Source organism: Heteronotia binoei, chromosome 11 (assembly GCF_032191835.1).
Source record: "Heteronotia binoei isolate CCM8104 ecotype False Entrance Well chromosome 11, APGP_CSIRO_Hbin_v1, whole genome shotgun sequence".
NCBI lineage: Eukaryota > Metazoa > Chordata > Lepidosauria > Squamata > Gekkonidae > Heteronotia > Heteronotia binoei.
Window position 1 is genome coordinate 24,649,256 of NC_083233.1, and position 19,398 is coordinate 24,668,653.

At 42.1% G+C, this 19,398-nt stretch overlaps 1 protein-coding gene across 1 annotated transcript in view; it reads right to left on the bottom strand.

Annotated features, from left to right (window-relative positions):
• CENPI (centromere protein I) overlaps window positions 1-16,089 on the bottom strand; it is a 28,736-nt gene extending 12,647 nt beyond the window's left edge. Inside the window, exons 1-12 of the mRNA XM_060249574.1 lie at window positions 15,998-16,089; window positions 14,323-14,630; window positions 9,554-9,688; window positions 9,260-9,378; window positions 8,979-9,086; window positions 7,050-7,098; window positions 6,051-6,097; window positions 5,556-5,645; window positions 4,237-4,365; window positions 2,509-2,673; window positions 1,520-1,640; window positions 976-1,067 (exon numbers count right to left, since the gene is read on the bottom strand). Coding sequence (XP_060105557.1) covers window positions 976-1,067; window positions 1,520-1,640; window positions 2,509-2,673; window positions 4,237-4,365; window positions 5,556-5,645; window positions 6,051-6,097; window positions 7,050-7,098; window positions 8,979-9,086; window positions 9,260-9,378; window positions 9,554-9,688; window positions 14,323-14,530 — 1,263 coding nt within the window. The 5' untranslated portion in view covers window positions 14,531-14,630; window positions 15,998-16,089. The remainder of the gene's footprint in view (window positions 1-975; window positions 1,068-1,519; window positions 1,641-2,508; window positions 2,674-4,236; window positions 4,366-5,555; window positions 5,646-6,050; window positions 6,098-7,049; window positions 7,099-8,978; window positions 9,087-9,259; window positions 9,379-9,553; window positions 9,689-14,322; window positions 14,631-15,997) is intronic.
• Between the last annotated feature and the right edge of the window lie 3,309 nt (window positions 16,090-19,398).

Consider the following 19,398-nt stretch of genomic DNA (forward strand, 5'->3'; position numbering starts at 1 on the left):
AAATATCCAAGTCTCCATAGGATGGCATGAATGCATTTCAACAACTGGTCTTAAATCACATAATAAGAGCCCTGCTGGATCAGGCCAGTGGCCCAGCATCCTGCTGCACGCAGGGGCCAACCAGCTCCTCTGGAGGGCTAACAGGCAGGCCCATAGTCAGGATTTTAAAAGTTGGGGGCACGTAAAGAATTCAGCAGCCACTCAGTAGCTCCCTTCTCCTGGCTACCACAGCAGTGATGCATGTAAGGCTGCCTTTGAAAACTGTCCAGAAACTTCCTACCTCCCTTGTAATTTAAATTGCACGGGAGGGGTACCCTGGAGCAGCCACTGCCCCTCCCATGCCATTTAAAGGGTCCGCAGACCAGTGGGCCCTTCAAATGGCATGTGAGGAGTAGTGGCTGCTCCAGGGTACCCCTCCCGTGAAATTTAAATTGGGGGGGGGGCAACCCACAGCCTCTCAGATTTCCTCCCTGTGGTGGTGGCATGGCAGGGGGGGGGGAGGGAAGGTCAGAGACACCTGACAGGAAGTCAGGGGGCAGAGCCCCCATAGGCCCCACCCTTGTAGCTACAGGCCTGATAATAGGGCACAGAGGCCTCCCCCTAATGTTGCCTCCTGGCTCTGAGATTCAGAGGTTTAGTGCCTCTGAGTGTGGAGGTTCCCCTCAGTCTCCATGGCTAGTAGCCATTGATAGACTTATCCTCCATTAATCTATCTAATCCCCCCTTAAAAGCAGTCTATTCCTGGGGCCATCCTCCGGCAGTGAATTGCACATTTTAATCACTCTCTGTGTAAATCACACAGGATATTGTTTAGAAGGGGAGCAGACACAAGGGGTAATGTTATATTTCTCTACAGCGTACTCATCACTGCTAGACCTTGTCAGGAGCTTAGCTTACAAAAGATGCTGATGGTAATAAAAGGCCCAAATACCCACCACCAAGGAAAGGGCGCTGAACTGTACATGTGAACATCACCTGCAAAAAACACTCTGCTTCAAAGATTTTCCTCAAGAAGTCCTTGAATTCCTTTTCAAATAGCTGGTTCTCAACTTTATGCCAAGGGCATTCTGAATCGTAAGAAGAGACAGAGATAAATAATGCAAGAATGCCTTCATTATCACATATACCTCATCCTCCATTTCATTTTGTATAATCTACACTCCTGCCGAGAAGCTTCTGCAAAACCTGGGCCCAAATTTTCACTGCGATGGCAAATCCATGTTCTGCTTGAGCCACAGCAGTTGGCTCAGCAGGACTGAATTCTTTCCTGCTAAGAAGATGTCTACACATAGCACAACATGGAGAAGGCTGAGCTAGAACCTTTCTCCAAGATGCCAGTTTTCCATGTGGAGGATTGTGGAGAAGCATTCCATCAGGTTTGTCTCCATTTGCAGTTTAAAGTGCTACAGGCACAATCATAGTTCTGCCATCTCAGTCACGAAAAGATCTGAGCCTACCTCCCTCATGGCAACAGAAGCATCTATCCATTGACACGTAGTCTCACAATCAGTTTCCCTACCTTCTCTGAGAGTCTGGCCCATCCAGTAGTACATCCTTCGGTAGACAGAGTCGTCCGAAACACAGTTCACATAGTGGAGCAAAAGAGGATTTGCTAGCACTGAGCCTATCCGGGAAGGAAGCTGCAACAGGCACCAAGAGAACAAGCTGGTCAGAAAGCTACAAATTTTCCAGCAGAGCCAGCATTACTGCCAGACTCTGTGCCTCAGCATAGAAGTTCAGTTCTGGCATATACACGAGACTACAGTTGGTTTCCTTTTATTTGTATTTCCAGTGGTGTGAGATTATATTTGTTTTTAAGTTTTATGTCAGTTGCTTTTGAGTCTCACTGAGCAGAAGAAAAAAGCAGCATACAAATATTTTGAATGAATAAATAAAAGATCAGGACAACACTTGTGTGTACAAGGCCAAGATTCAAATAAAAGGATAAATGCTGAAATACACCACTTCAAAAATATGCCTGTACTCCAGACCTTTATTTAGATAAGGCAAAATGCACATTTTGTAATTCAGAAATTTTGTACAAGCACTGTTAACATTTACAGTATATACCAAAGTACAACAAGAATCTGGTAACTTTCCTGTTTGGAGGAGAACCCAACTGCTTCAGATAATTTCATTTAGTATGCCTCACATACACACTCTGAAACATCTCAAACTATCTCAAACCAGAGAAGTCCCCAAATCAATACTTTACAATAAAAAGCTTCAAGGTAAGGTTCCAGAATAATTTTGGCATGAAACTTCCATATGGGATCTATGACACTCTCAAATGAATCTGGTTATTTATTAAAAGTGTTCTGTCCTTCATAGGTAGTGAAATCAGACTGTGACAAGTTATAGTTTGTAATTGTATCTGAACTAGCAAACTACACTTTGTTACAAACATGAAAACATCTAATTTGACCACACAGAGGAGAATAACAGGGGCTCAAGACACTTCTCTAATTAATTGTTTAATCCCTTGTACATTTCTTTTTGCTCACTTACTTCTAAACAGTGGATGTTCTCCAGAAGCTGGGAGAAGGTCTGCAGCTGCTCCACAGGGAAGGTATCCCCTTGGCCAGTGAGATCAATAAGACTGGTCTTTTGGTTCCTTGGTGAACAGCTAGAGTGGGCACTGGACACAGGCAAGACCAACCTGGCATTCCACTTCTGTGGAGGAAACAGCGAGAGACCAAAAGTAAACCTCCCACAGCTACACTGCCAAGACTTGTGCCCACCCTACTTTGCAGGGAACATGATGTATAGGGATATATTCAGTGAAATAGTTCATGGAAGGCACTTATGGAGTACCTCTTTCCCTGCCTTCCCTAAGCAGCCCCGAAGTCCTCTTTGAGGACTGAGAGACAAGCAAAATGCAGAGCAGGATAGGGTACTGCAGCAATGGAAGGGCATCAGGTAAAATTGCCTCCCTCTCTTCTACCTGAGGCTTGCATCACTGGACAAGGGAGAAAGGTGCCTTTACCTTGTTTCCCCCTTGTCACTGTAGCATCTCATTCTGTGATATTTTATTTGTGAAGCTCTCCCAATTCTCAGGAGTCTCAGGACACATGGCAGGGTGTTTGGGGAAGGCAAGGAAAGGTCTACTCTGTTGTTTCTATGAACTCCTGATTCAACTGAACTTAGTGTTAGCTCTCACTTCAATCCCATTGCTATACTTTTCCCCACTCTTTTTCTAAGGTTGTATCATCTCTGCTGAAACATTTAAAACAGTAGAGTTTTGTAGTGTATATTCCCTGGCAGAAGGTTTGTGAAGCACGTGTGTGTGTATCCATCCACCCACCCAAGCTTTGCAAACCTTCTGCCAGGGAATGAATGAACCTAAGCAGGTATGGAAGTATGGATTTGATCAGTAATAGGATAAAAGATCCCATGTAAGCTTCTCTGAGCTTTTGCCAAAAGAAAAGGAGATAAGGAGGCTTTGACAAGTTTACTGCCTTTCAGGATGTGCTTCCAAACCTGATTTTTCCACCAAAATATCCCTACTTATTGAAGTATTTTTAAGAATGTGCTCACAATTTTTAGAACACTGGGCCTCACATGTCCAAAAGATTAACCCATATACCCTTGAGCACTGAATGTTGCCCTGAACTCCACTAAGCAGCCTTGGATAATTGTCCATGGAATTTCAAGGTCTCCTGGAACACTCTGAAAATATGTCAAATAAGAATTCCTTCATCCATGGTAGCTGTGCTGCTTTGCGCAATTTGAGAGCAAACTTCTCATCTCTTACATTTACATTCAGACTTCTTTTTGTGACATTTATCTTAGCCATGCAGATCTGATGCACACAGCTATATGCATAACTTCTTAACACACTGGTAAACAGAATGGAGATGTGCAAAAAACCAAAAGGGGCAGAAGATTACAGCATTGGAGACAGAAAATGTATACCTATTTAGCAAATTAAAATACGCAAAACCATAGTTAGAGACCTCCATCAGTGAAGGATAAACTTAAAAAAACAGAGATCTGCATACATGAATCTAAACAAAATCCTGTCAGAAAGAGATAGGTGAAGTATGAACTACTGATCTGCCAATATTGGTGCGAAAACATAAGATGGTAAATAGTTTTAATAGGTAACACTGGAAAGCATGCATACTGGACATAGTTTCTTGGTTTGTTGCTGATATTGATTGTAAACAGAACATAAAGATTGGCAGATGCATCTATAATCCAATAGATGGACTCAAGCAGTCACCAACAACTCACCCTCTTCCGGGACTGGGGCCAAGCTGAATCTATTAGATTTGGCTGGGATGTAAGCGGTGCCCCATAGAGTCGCCGTTTTAAATTGCTGATGGCCATTTTCCACAGGTTCTCTGAGTTCCTGAACTGTATCTAAAACATAAACAAAAAGCAGCAGAGGCACTTTACCCAAAAGGAAACTCCACATCACCCAACAGCCTTTTCCAAGAGTCACCAGTGGACCCAGTGAGTGGAATAACAGCTTCGCATGCATAGTTTGCAGCAATCAAGATCTGCCATTCTTCTCTAAGAAAGGGTGAGGAACAGTTTACCCACTCCAGTGTCTCTATTATGCACTACAACTAGCAGATTCCTGGTTTCAGCTCCAGCAGGAGAGTAAAAACATCTGATGCTTCTCTAATCTATCCATGTAGTAACACTACTATCACCATACTTTTTGCCCAGCAGTAACAAAGGCCACACCTGATAACTATAGAATGCATAAAAAGGCTCACACAAGAGGATATAAGTTAGACAGAAGTTTGAACACTTGCCACTTTCAAACTGGAAGTCCTTGACAACATTGCCAGTCTGCATGCATGCCGGTTTAGTACAGGGAACAATAAGCGTTGGTGAACATTGATGCCTGCCACTTGATTTAAATGGCTTTATTTTGACCTGGACACATCATCCTGGTAGGACACCAGTTAATCAAGTCTTTAGATGTCTGGAGTCAGTTTTGCTTTATACTTCTCAACTACATCACCCTGTCTCCTTCTAAGGATTCCTATCTGAATTCAGTTTTTCTAGTTTCTTAGAAAACCTCTTAGACTTTATTCAACCTATTGCTACAGAAAGCACCACCTGAATTTACTCACCTGGTGCACTTAACAGTTCTTTCAGAACAGAGGAATGACTTAAAGTTTAAAGTCTTCAGAGGCCAAAAAGGAGGTATCAGTACTCAAATACATAAATGTTTGTATTGTACTGGCTTTTGCAATCAGAAGTCTAGTCATTGTACAGAGCAGCATGGAACGTTAGCAAACAAGCAACTCTCAAACTAACTTGATGTTCAACAATAAAGAGCCAATCATCCACACCTTCCTAAGGCTAGCTCAACGTGCAATTTTACAATCATGTTTTCAGTGAGAACTTGCAATGATGAATGACAACTGATTAGTGACAATAATCACAATCACATAAGAACACAGCTACAAGCACCTCAGGTCCACACTACACATTTCTTCCTACAGAAATAAAGAGACTCTAGCCACCACTGAACTCTGGCACAAGTTTTCTCAGAGAAAGCAGATTAACCTCATCCCAGTTATCCCATTCCTCACCTTGGTGTTTGTGGACAAAGTTACAGAGACCATCTCAGGACAGAAGTTCTTATACAGCGACAGCAGAGCCTGTAGAGGAGGTTCTGCTCCCTGGTTGGAAACAGGAGAAAATTAAGATGTTATAACCCTGGTCATGTCAAAACATAACAGTCAAAGAATTTCCTGAAACCCACTTTATTTGGTACTGCAGATGTCTCCAAGTAGGACCCCACAGTGACCCCTTAAGGAGGAGACAACAGTACTGCCATGCAAACAAAACAAAACAAACAAGGGCAGAACTGAGATGAAAACTTGAGATGCGTGTCAGTTCATCTCTTTCCTACACATTTGCTGCACATCGCTGTCTATGCAATAAAAGTGACACCATGTCTTAGGTGGATTCAGCCACTAGACAGCAGCAAGCCTGAGCTTTATGTTACATAAAAGATGACAAAACTGACACAGGTTGATCAAGACATTTTAAAAGAATCTCAAGATGAATTTCAAGTGACTCACAATCTTGGCCTGCAGGTCTAGGAGTCTTCTCACACGAAAAGGCTTCACTAGAGGGGGGGAAAAACAGTGACATTCTCCAAGCAGACGAGGAAAAGGGAATTGCAATACAAAGTAAAGCAGCAGATCAAACACAGAGATCACATATAGAAGTAGGAAGAGTCATGCTCTTTTGCCCTTTGTGTCAAGCTGAATAGCAAAACACTCCTCAAAACTCACCTTTTCCAGGAAACACAGCCCCTTATTTATAAAACAACTTTCATAGCTCTCCAGACCTGCTAGAGGCAGCTCACAACAATAAAACAAACCCAAACAGACACTTAAAAACAAAGCCGTAATACCAATAAAAACAATCCATATGAACCATGCTAATAAAAGCAAGCCAGAGCATAAAAACATCTAATGGAGCAATCTGGTCCTCAGGCTAGGAGCAGACCATAAAACAGCTTTAAAAAATAGGAATACTTTTGCTAAAAGGCTAGGTAGAAAAGATTGTTTTGCTTGGTGCCTGAGGTAAAGTAGGCACCTGGCAAGCCTCAAGTGGGAGGGCATTCCAAAGGCTCCCATCCCTGTGACAAAGCAGGGCTTATCAAAGTAGCCACTGCAGCAGTGGTTCGTTTAGTGCCCAGGAATCCAGTCAGTGACACAAGGGGTCCTGACCTATGTACCATTCTCACCTGTCTATAGGGTGGGGGAACAGAAGCTGGAAGATGCACTACGCCAACAGGCAAGGGGAAAAAGCAAGCATTCCAATATCCCTGTGCTTTCTGGAACAATACAATGGACTGAGCTACACAAGGACAAATGCAGTGCTTCTGGGCAACTGAATGGATTTTTGCAGGTACTTCAAGTCAACCACATGGGCCCATAGAATACCGCTAGGTTAATCAAATGATTAGTTCCTTTGACAGAAAGCTGCTATTAAAAAATCCAAGAAAAAATAAAGAACATCACTTTTATAAGCATATAATGCAACATGTGAATCCAGTTAAGCTTTCTTACCATTCTTTTTTCTGGTTAGCAAATATAACACATGACAAGCAAAGGGAAACTGCAAAAACAAAATATGAACACAAATAATTAGTTCGGCCTATGTGGCATCTCCCACTCTGAACTATAGAGATGTATTTTAATTCAGCACTTGAGGCATTTTTTTCTTTAAAATGATATATTAGAAGATGGGCAAATACATATCCTGCAAAGATCTTGCAAGCATTTGAAAAATATATGGCCAGATTTCATCCTCATAATTCCAGAACATTAAGAAATGTATTTGTTGAAGGATTATTGCAACATAAACATTGTTTATAACGTTAGCCTAACTAAATTATCTTCCACACTTTGTGCATTAACTCTGAGACAATGAGAAATTATTTTTCCCATAAGCAATATGTATGCCCTCTGCAATTCATAAATTCAACACCATTTTCAAAGGCCATGTCCTCAACCAAATTCATAAGGCAGCAAAATAAATTTGTCTTTGGGTCCTGGGAGTGGATTTCATATCCTATAATTCAGTGTATTTGTTTTAATACTGAACTTCTGGATGTCAGCTTTGCATATATTGATTGGAATCTTGCATATAAATGACAGTTCTGAATCTGTTCGGATACTTGCACTATGCATGACTCTCAAAACGAAGCAGCTTGTTTTTTGGGCAGCTCATCTGTGTTATCAGCAGGGGATCCTCACGTGCTGTAATGTGCCTGGTGTGATGACATCTCCTGTAAATTACGTTATCGCACCTGACATGTCACCTGGGGGATGCTCTATGACACCAGGCATGTTGCAGCGCACCAGCGCTTTCTAGCCCTCTCAGGAGCTGTTCCACATCTTCCTGAACCAAACAAACTGAACCACCAAATTGGGCAAACCAATGAATCACCATTTTGACATTCTGTGTTCATCCCTACTGTAGACTCTGTAAAGTGGGTTTGGTAGGATTCTGTGCTATCATTGGATAAACAAGAGTCCACTGTAGCATGGTCGGCATTTTTTCATCTACACCAGGCCTACCAGCTGAATCCTATTTGCTTGGCTCAGACCTTGTCACGTTGATTCATGCAGTGGTCATCTCTAGAGTGGACTACAATTTGCTCTACGTAGGTATACTCTTGAAAGCGCTTTGGAGACTGGTGGTCTAGAATGCAGCTGCCAGATTGCTGACTGGAACATCATGGTCAGCTCATATAACTCCAATTCTCCAGCAGCTGCATTGGCTACCAATTAGTTTCTGGATCCAATTCAAGGTGTTGGTACTAACATTTAAAACCCTTAATAGTCTGGGTCCCTCATACCTACAGGACTGCCTCTCCAGCTGTAACCCCTCTTACTCCCATAATTCATTCTCTAGGGGCCTCTTGCAGGTGCCTGGCCCTAGGATGGCTTGGTTAGCTGTCATCAGGGAAGGGCCTTTTCAATGGTGGCTCCTACCCTGTGAAATGCACTCTGGGATGACACCCATGCCCCATCTTACCTGCTTAATTTCCACAGGGCATACAAGGCTGAATTGTTTAGGCTGGCCTTTGGAAGGTAATCTCCGATATTTGGGCTATTTTTATTAGTGGTATGGTGATAGCCTCACATTTTAATAGTTTAATATTTCAGTGTTAATATTTTATGTTTGTTTTTATGTTGTTTTTTCTGTACTGGTTTTAATGTTGTAAGTTGCTGTGAAACCCTTTGGCTGAGCGATGACTAAAAGATCAAATAAATAAATAAATAAATGCAATGTGTTGGGAAGAACAGCCCTCTTTGAATAAATTATAGATAATACATATGGGAAGCAGTAGTGCAGGCACTTCTCATAGAACAGCAGAAGACTGAAGCTACTTAAGGCCATCAAGAGAAATCAAATATTATACCACTTATCAAAGTGCAGAAGGGTCTTTTCAATCTTTTAAAATCACATACTATCCATTTGTATCTTACCAGTTTCTCATCTTGTAGGAAGTTGAAGAAGAATCCATAGAGGGCATTCATCTGCTCCTTTTGATCAATGAAGTCAAACATTGCAATTAGCCATTTTAAAAAGACTACCTATGGGGTGGAGGAAAAGAAGAGCAGAGACAGTACAATAAACCAGTTATAGACATGTGGAAAGCACAGACTGATCTGAAATGTAAACATATGGCTACTATGTGCCTGACTGAGCAGCTCAGAGGCTAGCCACAGTATCACTGCTAAAAGGCAAGGTATCAGAGACATATTACCTGGGTGGTTCGAGAACACTTGCCAACACAGAGCCAAGACACAGCTGAAATGACAGAATCCTCCATTATCGCTGATGTAGGAACCAAGTTCTTCAACAGTCGCGTGCTTACCGCTTCAGCTGGAAGACATCAATGCATGATGCTTAAAAGCTCCAGAATCACCCTAATTATCACTCACCTATTGCAAGCTGGAAAGGGCTCAAGGCCCTGTTAAGGGACTTGTCAAAGCAATGTTCAAGCACTTTTCAATGCCAGGAGGAGGGAGAAAGATAGGATCAACAAATTATTATTTACCAAACTTGCCACTCAGTGCTATATTCAGCAAGATGTCAAGTTGTTCTGGTGCCAAGCCTCTCTCTTGGGCAATCTTTTCCATGGCCACCAAGTGTTTCTGCAGAACTTCATTTTTTGGAGGAGTGCGATCTTTAGCTAGAGAGAAGTCAAAGATATGCAGGGATTAAAATCCACTTTAATAACCACCTTCATACAGTCAGTCTCTCAGGGTGCATGTATGATGGCCTGTATTACCTGCATTCTTCCAGTGCTTTACCTGCAGCTTCTGGCATCAAAATACTGTTCCCCACAAAACCAGTCAGTGCCTCAGCAAAGCAGTCTCTCTGCAAAGGCTCCATGCCATCTGTAGAATTCCCCATTTAAGTAATCTTTTGTGCCTTGCAATTTGGATCCAACTGGTAGGCATGACTGTTTCCTTGTTAGGGAGGGACAGTGGCTCAGTGGTAGAACATCTGCTTGGGAAGCAGAAGGTCCCAGATTCAATCCCTGGCATCTCCAAAAAAGGGTCCAGGCAAATTGGTTTAACAGTTTCGGTATTTGTAATGGGATATAATACACAGCTAGAAGATATTGGTCCAAGGCTGCTTTGTAAGCAGCGCTGCCTGCCTGACTACACTCTGTGCAACCTGTATATTTGTAAACACTTCTGCATAAAAGCGTTTTATGATGAAACTATATATCTCTCCTCTAATAACGGCAGCTTTACATGGTCAGCTTCCTTGTATAACATACATTTCAGAGACGAAGGTTGAGTGAAATGAGAAGGTCACAGAAAGATAAATGGGAATCAAAAGGTTCTCCAGAGACATGGCACGCAAAACACCATATTAACAGATATTTTAGAGTAGACAGCTTATTTCCTGGGCAAGAGAAGTAATTGCATTAGACCTGACCGCTAGAGTGTCCCGAAGAAAAACTAAAAAATGTACAACATATGAGTCATCAGCTGGATAAGAGCTGGATAAAAAAGGAAAGAACTGGCAAGGGATTGTACCAAAAGCAGCCTTTCAACTTGGTTTGAAAACTCAGCCATAAATACTTTCAGTCTCTGCAAAACACCTGCAGGAAAGGGCAGACAGAAGGGACTATTTTGCATTGACTTCTGAAGGGAGGATCTCAAGTGTGAAATTCCCATGAGCTTCATGGCGGAAGAGGCCAGGTAAACTGGTGGGTTTGGCCCTCATTGCAATGTTGCACAGCACATTATATTTACTTTAAAACATTTTTACGCTGCCTTTCCACTCAATCAGGATTTACAACGTGGCAAACACAAAAACATTTAAACAATTAAAATACAGTTAATAAAATTCAATTAAAAACAAACAAACAAACAAACATTAGGAGCAACAATCGCCATTACTGGCAGCATGCCATGTGAAACAAAAAGTCTTCACTTGCTAGTAAACAACAATGACAGAGATGAACAAATCTCCCTGAAGAGGAAGTTGCAAAGTTTTGGTGACACAACCAACAAGGCCCCTTCTCAGCCAGCCATTCGTCTAGCTTCAGGAGCAACTGAAGTAAAGCCTCTGAGGAAGACCAGAGTGGGTAGGATTGTATGAAAGAAGGCAGTCCTTAAAGAATGTTGATCTCAGGCCAGACAGGGCCTTAAAAGTCAGTACCAGCACCTTGAATTGAGCCTGGAAGCCAAAGGGAAGCTACTATATGTGGAACAAGACTAGAGTGATATGGTCCCTATGACCCATTCAGCACTCTGGCTGCAGCATTCTGTACCAAGAAGCTTTTGGACAGTCCTGAAGGGTAGCTCCACATAGAACTCACTGCAGGGATCCAGGGTGAATAAAAATAAATGATTTTTTAAAAAATAAAATAAATTGCATTTTTAAAAAATTAAATCAAAATTTTAAAAATAAAATGCTTTTTTAAAAGGAAAAATCTATTTAAGATACATTATAGTCCAAAGATTATTCATCATGAAATAAGGATTAGCTTTTAGTTATGTATCATGAGGCAATATATTCACAGAATGTTTAAATTTTTTAGTAAATGAACTCCATTAATTCATTCACAGTATCATCTTTCCCAGAGGTTTCTGTAAAATTATTTGGGGCAGTTTTTCTATCTAGAACAGGGTTTCTCAAACTTTTCTTTCCTGTGGCCCGGTTATTTTTACACTTCTTCGTGGCCCACTAAACTTTGGGGGTGGAGCCAGGAGACACTGGGGGTGGAGCCGGGAGACAAGAATTATGTCATTTCCTGTGGTGTCAAGGACCAAGTGATGTCGCTTCCAGGGCACTCCCCCAAACCTGCCTCTTCTTCAGAAGTAAATTCATTTTCAGAAAAATCTCTCTGAAACTCATGCTGAGCCAAAATGGGGGTGGAAAGTGGGCGAGGGGGAGGGGGAGAGGGAGAGGGAGAGGGAGAGGGAGAGGGAGAGGGAGAGGGAGAGGGAGAGGGAGAGGGAGAGGGAGAGGGAAAGAAAGAAAGAAAGAAAGAAAGAAAGAAAGAAAGAAAGAAAGAAAGAAAGGAAGGAAGGAAGGAAGGAAGGAAGGAAGGAAGGAAGGAAGGAAGGAAGGAAGGAAGGAAGGAAGGAAGGAAGGAAGGAAGGAAGGAAGGAAGGAAGGGGGGGCAAAGAAAAAAAGCCTTCCTCACCATCAGATGACCCCAGCCAGCAAAAATTCTGCCCAGGGGTCATCTGGTAAAAAAAATAGCTACTGGAATGCCCACTCCCCGCCTCTCCCGGCTGAAAAAAAACACACACACGCTTCTTTGCTGCCCAGGCCTCCCGGGGAAATCTCCCCAAAGAACATACTGCAAGGCACATGAAAGCTCATACCTTGAAGAACACTCCATGGGTCTAAAGTGCCAGTGGATGCTAGCTTTTCTCTCAAACACTGGGAGCGGGAGAGAAGGAAGGTGAGGCAGCCCAGCTCCTTTCTGCACAACACAGAGATGGGGCGGGGCTAGCTTTGCTAGGGGCGGGGCTAGCTTTGGCTTTTCTTGTGACCTGGTAGTGAGGCTTCCGTGGCCTGGTACCGGGTCATGACCCTGCAAATGGGAAACACTGATCTAGAAGATATTATCACAGATGCTTGGTTTTGCAGTTTTCAAAGCTGTGAATTTGTGTCTGCAGAAATAACATGCCTCTTCTTCACAGCAAAAATGATATAAAATAAACAGAGTTAAGAAACCGCAATCCTATTGGTCCTCTACAAATCTCTGTGCACAGAATCAACCCCTTATCTATTAAGTGCTAAGGTTCAGGAAGTTCAATGAATATTGTCTGAGGCTGTGGTCACATACACTAAACACTCCACTTTGAATCCACTTTCAAACTGGATTTTACTGTGTGAACGGGCAAAATTCAGTTGAAAAGTGCATTAAAAGTGGATTATTTTGTGTGTGTGACAGCAGCCTGGGTGGAATAGGTCTGGATAAGGAGAAGATGTTAAGAGCTAAGTGTGAGGAGGGAGAGGCAATCAGTATAAGTGAAAGAAAAACTTTTTGAGCAGAATACTCCAGAAATCTTGAGATCCTTAAGAGTGTATCCTCATGGAAGTGTTAGCAAGTACAAGAATACATATGCTATATAATGTTATTGTTTTAGTTAAATAAAACAATTTAAATGGTTATTATTATTATTTATATCCTTCCAATAAAGTACATTCAGAAAAGTCCAAATATGAGTGGTTAACCTGTTAAACTGAGATAGTTCCCCCTGCAGTGATTTCATAATTATCTATATAACTAAAATGAACTTGAAAAGATATTATACTAAAATGAAGCCCTCATCTGAAGTATTAAGACCAGCAAGAATTAGCCTTTATGTAAAAAACCATTATTTAAATTGAGTCTTACTAACTAGTGATTTAAATTGTGATTTAAATCAATTTGATATAAATCAAATCCACCCTGCAGGGATCTAATCTAAATGTTACCAGGGCATGCACCTCAGTAGCAAGATCTTTTCTGACCAGGAAGGGCTGCAGCTGACTCACCAGCAGAAGCTGCTGAAAGGCACCCCTGGCCACTACAGCCACCTGTTTATCCAACCTGAGGCTCTTGTCCAGGAGCACCACCTCCAAGATACAAACCTGCTCCTTAAAGGGGAGTGCAGTCCCATCCAGAACAGATGATAGCCTGTTTTCTGAGTGAATAGTGATATTTCACTTATATGGGAGAGAGCAAAAAGGCACACTTAGAAATACCACTGAAGTGGGGTCCATGTGTGTTCATGGAAAAGTCAGTGAATGCCATTCAGCCCTGTCCTAAGTTGTGTTCTTTGTCATGACAAAGAATATTGGGACATTAGGAAGCTATTTTGAATAGAGATGCAGACAGAGAAATGATTGCATTAGTGTTTTTGGTAAGTTTTTTGTATGTTCACAAAATCTGCCAATGACCCTAAGTTCAGAGGCATTGTTAAAAAGTGAGAACAGTCCTTAAAAAAGGGAAACAGAGGAAGATGGGAATGAACTTCAGTGGAGCAAACAAAAATTAACACCCTAATCAAATTCTAGTCATGCTTAAGGAAAGCATTTGCATTTGACTAATTGAGGCAAATCGTGGATGGGGTTGTGCATTTTAAACATACATCCTACTGTAAACAGTACAGTGAAAGACGGCTAAAAGGAAAGGGTTTTCAATTAATAAGATAATAACTACACCTAGCATATTTACAAACACATCAAATTTATATCCACAACTCCCAGATCTAGCAGGCAATAAACATTATAGCTCTTGCTTATAAAGGAGGGTCCCCTTAACTTGTTCAGGGCATAACAGCTTTAACCCATTTCTGGTCTTACCTTTCTTTAAATAGGTTAGAGCTTCCTCAAGAGGATCTTGCCTATGATCAGAATTGTCACTGGCAGTCTGCTGTTCATCCCTTGTAAGTTTCTGCCCATTTTTGCAACCAGTTGTCTGCAAGCCACTTGCTTTCCACGCAGAAAGATTTGCTTGTTTGCTATGTGTCAAAGCTTGCTTTGGAGTCTTGGCAGTTATGCTTCTCTTCATTCCGTCCAATTCCAAACAAATCCAGTTATTATCATAAGCCCGTATTACCTTTCTCACCAATAAATCAAAGACTAAATCCCAAAAGGACAATAAAAGGCACCTGTAGGGGGGGAAATACATTTTTTCAGCATTTCAAAACCCCAATGAGTTAGCAATGCAGAACTCAAAGAGTCACTATGGTATAGCAACAAGTCTAAAAGAGATGGATTCAGCACTGGGAAATCCAAGTTTAAATCCCTGCTTGCTAGTCTTCTCTCTTAGCCCACCTAACATGCAGGGTTCCTGAGCACCTTAGAATGTCAGATGTAAAAAAACGAAATAGGGCAACAACACCATATTGACTTACTTTATAATTTTAACTGTGTTTTTAACTGCTTAGAAGTTTCAGTGGTTTTCAATAGATCCAAGTGGGCAGCCATAACAATAAACAGTAACATGTCAAAATGTGAGAATGTCTGTTAATCACTCTATTGTTATAAACCTGGGCCAAAATGAGGGCATTTCTTTCTTGAAATTTTTCCCATCCAACTAATTTACCTTTTAACTTGTAACATACATATAGTTTGCCATTAGAAGAAAAATACATTAAAATATAGTGGAAGATGGGTTAGTATATGTAATGAGATAAACAGCCCATATCCCTATCTGAGTATGTCAACACAGCTAAAAGAGAAATGCATTGGAAAGTGACGTTCTTGTCCACCCATTTTCATTATATCTTATTGTATTCTTTTTTTCTAATGGCAAACTATAATGATATTTACATGTTAAAAAGTAAATTAGGTGGACAAGAACATGTTACTGTTTTATTGGTTTCTCAGACTCATGCTACCCAGATCAAAGGTTTGCTCGCTTTGTTAATTTCACTATTCTGTCATTGGATTTTAAATTTGTACCATTTCGCGTTCTAAACCACTGCCTACCAGCTATATGTAGCTTTGCTCACTATACCTGATTCTTCGTCTGATGAAGTGTGCTTAGAGCACACAAAAGCTTACATTCTGAATAAAACATTGTTGGTCTTAAAGGTACCACTTGACTCCTACTTTGTTCTAATGGTTTTTAATGTTCGTTGCCTCGTGGACTCTGATCGGGTACGCGTAAAATGGAAAGGGCGGAGAAGGCGCTATTTGTCCAGGTGAAAATTACCATATGCAAGTGCGACCTCCGTACAAGCAGGCACCCAGGAGACTGGTGATCTCCTCAGGAGTTCGGGCCATCACCTCCTCAGGCTGGCCTTTTGCTTTCCCTCACGCTGAATTTCACTTTAGGCAGACCCCTTCATCACTGTAGGTGGACCATCATTGTAGCTTTCACCAGCCTTTCCCTTCAACCCAGGCCGCGCTCCGCCCCTCCCCTATTACCATTACTGAAAATATTAAAAACCTCCCACCAACCCTCGACTCCCCCAGCCAGGAATAACAGCAAAAAGTTATAAAATACAGTTATAATTATTGGCAGACCTACCTTTTCTCGCTGTCATAAGAATAAAGGCATCCTTGTTGTTGTTCAGGCCTCCTAACCGCTCCCAAATTCAAAATTTCCCACGCGCAAGCGCAGAGCACAAATCAGACGCCTCAGCTGGGGGGAAAAGAACCCTCTGAGCTCTTGATTGGCTGGATCTCACCCCTCCTCCCTCTTCCTTCAATACTAGTGTAAGTCCTGGAGCGCAGGGTCTAGAAGTGGGAGGAGTTGTTACTATGGTGATAAGATAGTAGGGGAAGGGAGCTGAGCATGCGGATAGCGAGCAGGAAAAAAACAGGGAAGGGTCGGATCGGGGATAGAGAGGCCGTACTTACTCTCCGTCTGAGTAAAATGCTGACTGTTGTATTATTCGTAGAAATAATTACAGATGGGAATCCTTCATAACCCACAATGCATTTATTAGGTTCACATATCTGCCTTTTCTTCATACGTTTAGACTTTAGAAACGATACAGGCGAGGCTTTTGGGTGAAGCATGGAGAAGGCTGTAATAGCGTGTGCTTTTACCTGGGAGTAAATCCCATTGCATACGGAGGGATTTACTCCCGATGCAGCATTTTTAGGACTGCACTTTAAAAGACGGATCTCAGGGAGGTCCCGAGGTATCAATTTCACCTCCGTCTTCAAATAAATAGTCTGGGATACACCTCTAATCCACTCATTGTACATCAAAGTCATAGCAATACTACTCTGCTTTACAGTTCCTTAGCAGCAAAAGGAACAAAACTCTCGGGTTGCCTTGAAAGTGAAATATATATTGTGGCATAAGCCAAAAGAGGTTACTTATAGAACAGAATTATGAGATATTAACTGTAAAGTTCTTTAACTATGCTAAAATGCTGTATAAATGGTAATTGTTACATCAAGAAATATAGTTTTAAACCTTGCAGTGACAAAATGTTTGTTAGAAACCGTTTTGTTCTTGGGGGCAGGTTCTGTGCTTTTTAAAAATTGTACTGGTTCCTTTAGATCAGGGGTGTCAAACATGTGGCCCCAGAGTCAAATCAGGCCTCTGGAGGGCTCTTAGCCCCCTCCCCCAGCAAATAGCTGTCATTTGCTTCCTTCTCCCTCTCTCTTCCTTTCTTCTGCATCACAGCTTGCTTTGCAAGGCTTGCTCAATCGCACAGGAGCTACAGAGCAAATCCTCTTTTCTCCATTGGCTGAGGCTCCTCCCTTGGGGAGGAAGGGGGGAGAGGGAGAGCTGGCTTTGCCCAGTTCCCTGAATCCCATGGGAGTGATACAAAGAAAGCACCTTTAAGACCAACAAGTGCTAATGTTTTAAGCATGTTTTATTTTAAGGTGTTTTTAAAAACAAACAAACACTTTTATTGTGTTTGCTTGTGTCCTTTATAAAGTTTATATCTCTGCTACCTAATCTTAAATAGGTACACACATGGCCCAGCCCAACAAGATCTCATTATTTCAGATCTGGCCCTCATAACAAATGACTTTGACACCCCTGCTCTAGATAGATTCAGGTGGATAGCTATGTTGGTCTAAAGCAGAAGAACAAAGTGAGTCCAGTGTCACCTTTAAACCAACAATTTTTTATTCAAGGTGTGACCTTTTGTGTGCACGAAAGCTTATACCATGAATAAAAAACTGTTGATCTTAAAGGTGCTGCTGGACTCAGACTTGGTTCTGGTTCCTTTATAGTTTTGTAGCAGCAGAAGTGGTTTGCAATTGGTCTTGTGTGCCCCCTGGTCTAAGTGGGAACCAGTTGTCTGATCATGCACTGAGTCCTTTCTGTACATTGGACAGATCCTCTAGCATCCAGGGCTTTCTTTGAGCAGGAATGCACAGGAACACAGTTCCGGCTGGCTTGGTGTCAGGGGTTGTGGCCTAGTATGCAGATGAGTTCCTGCTGGGCTTTTTCTACAAAAAAAAAAAGCCCTGCTAGTGTCACTACTTTGGAGCAGCTCATCTAGCACTTCTGGAGAACTGTGCAATTCAGAACTTGATCTAATGTCCAGGCCTTGTACCTTAATGGAATTCTTTCTAACGAGGAAGTCCTGCAGGATAAGGACATGAAGGTCCCTTATACTGAATCAGACCATAGGTCTGACAGGGTCAGTATTGTCTACTCAGACTGGCAGCAACTCTTCAGGGTCTCAGGCAGTGGTCTTCACATCTAATCCTTTTAACTGGAGATGCTGGGGATTGAACCTGGGTCCTTCTGCCTGCCATGCATGGCCCCTCCCCAGATATTGGCTCAGGAATCCCTGTAAATTGAAGAAAGTTGTTCACAGAAGGCTTGTAGCCATAGATAGACTAAGAGTACCCAAAATGCACCCCACACTTCCCCTTATCAAGCTGCATTTCTGTGGAAGGTGTTGTTGATCTCCTCTTCTCATCTTCCTTTATTGATCTGTTGGACACATAAAGTTGTCTAATACCAAGTCAGACCACTGGTTCATATTTTCTGTTGTTACTGGCTGCAGCGCTTCAGGGATTCAAGCAGGGAATGGTCTTTCCCACCTGCTTCTGGAGATTGGGGAATGGGACTAGTTTTCATTCCTAGCTGGACAATTTGTCTGGTCTCCAGTTTCAGTTGAGATGGCCCTGTTTTCCAGAGCTCTGCTCTTCAGGAAACCCACCCTCTACAATCCCATTTCATTCTCACTAAGGAACCTGGATAAAGCTCAGCAAATATTTGAAAATCTCTGGACTAGATACAAAGAGATTGGGGCATACCATAAGAGCCTCTTGATTTTCAACAGCTGATTGAAGACTTAAAAAAAAAAGCATTCCATGCATAAATGTAAAATACAGCAAGGAGCCATTCTGAACATGCTTGTATCACACAAGTTCACCCGTCAGAGAACTAGGATTGGAAGCCACTTCCTGTCGAAGGTACACAGTAGAACACTGAGCTTGGTTTATTGTGTAATGTCTGAAATGGCCCTTATGTACAGTGCTGATGAAACAGGAACAGCTCTACTTTCCTCTCTCACAGAGCAGTCCTTAGCAGAGCTATACTCACTGTTTAGGATCACACTGTTAGGCTCATTCGGTTGTATCCATCTAGCTTTTCTGGTTCCTTTTGGCCATTGAGCCCTGTGGTGCAGAGTGGTAAAACTGCAGTACTGCGGTTTGAACTCTCTGCTCACGACCTGAGTTCGATCCCCGGTAGTAGCTGGGTTTTCAGGTAGCCAGCTCGAGGTTGACTCAGTCTTCCATCCTTCCAAGGTCTGTAAAATGAGTACCCAGCTTGCTGGGGGCGAAATGTAGATGACTGGGGAAGGCAATGGCAAATCACCCCGTAAAAAAGTCTGCCGTGAAAACGTCGTGATGCAACATTACCCCAGAGTCCAAAACGACTGATGCTTGCACAGGAGACCTTTCCTTTCCTTGGCCATTGAAAGACTATATTGTCGGCTCATA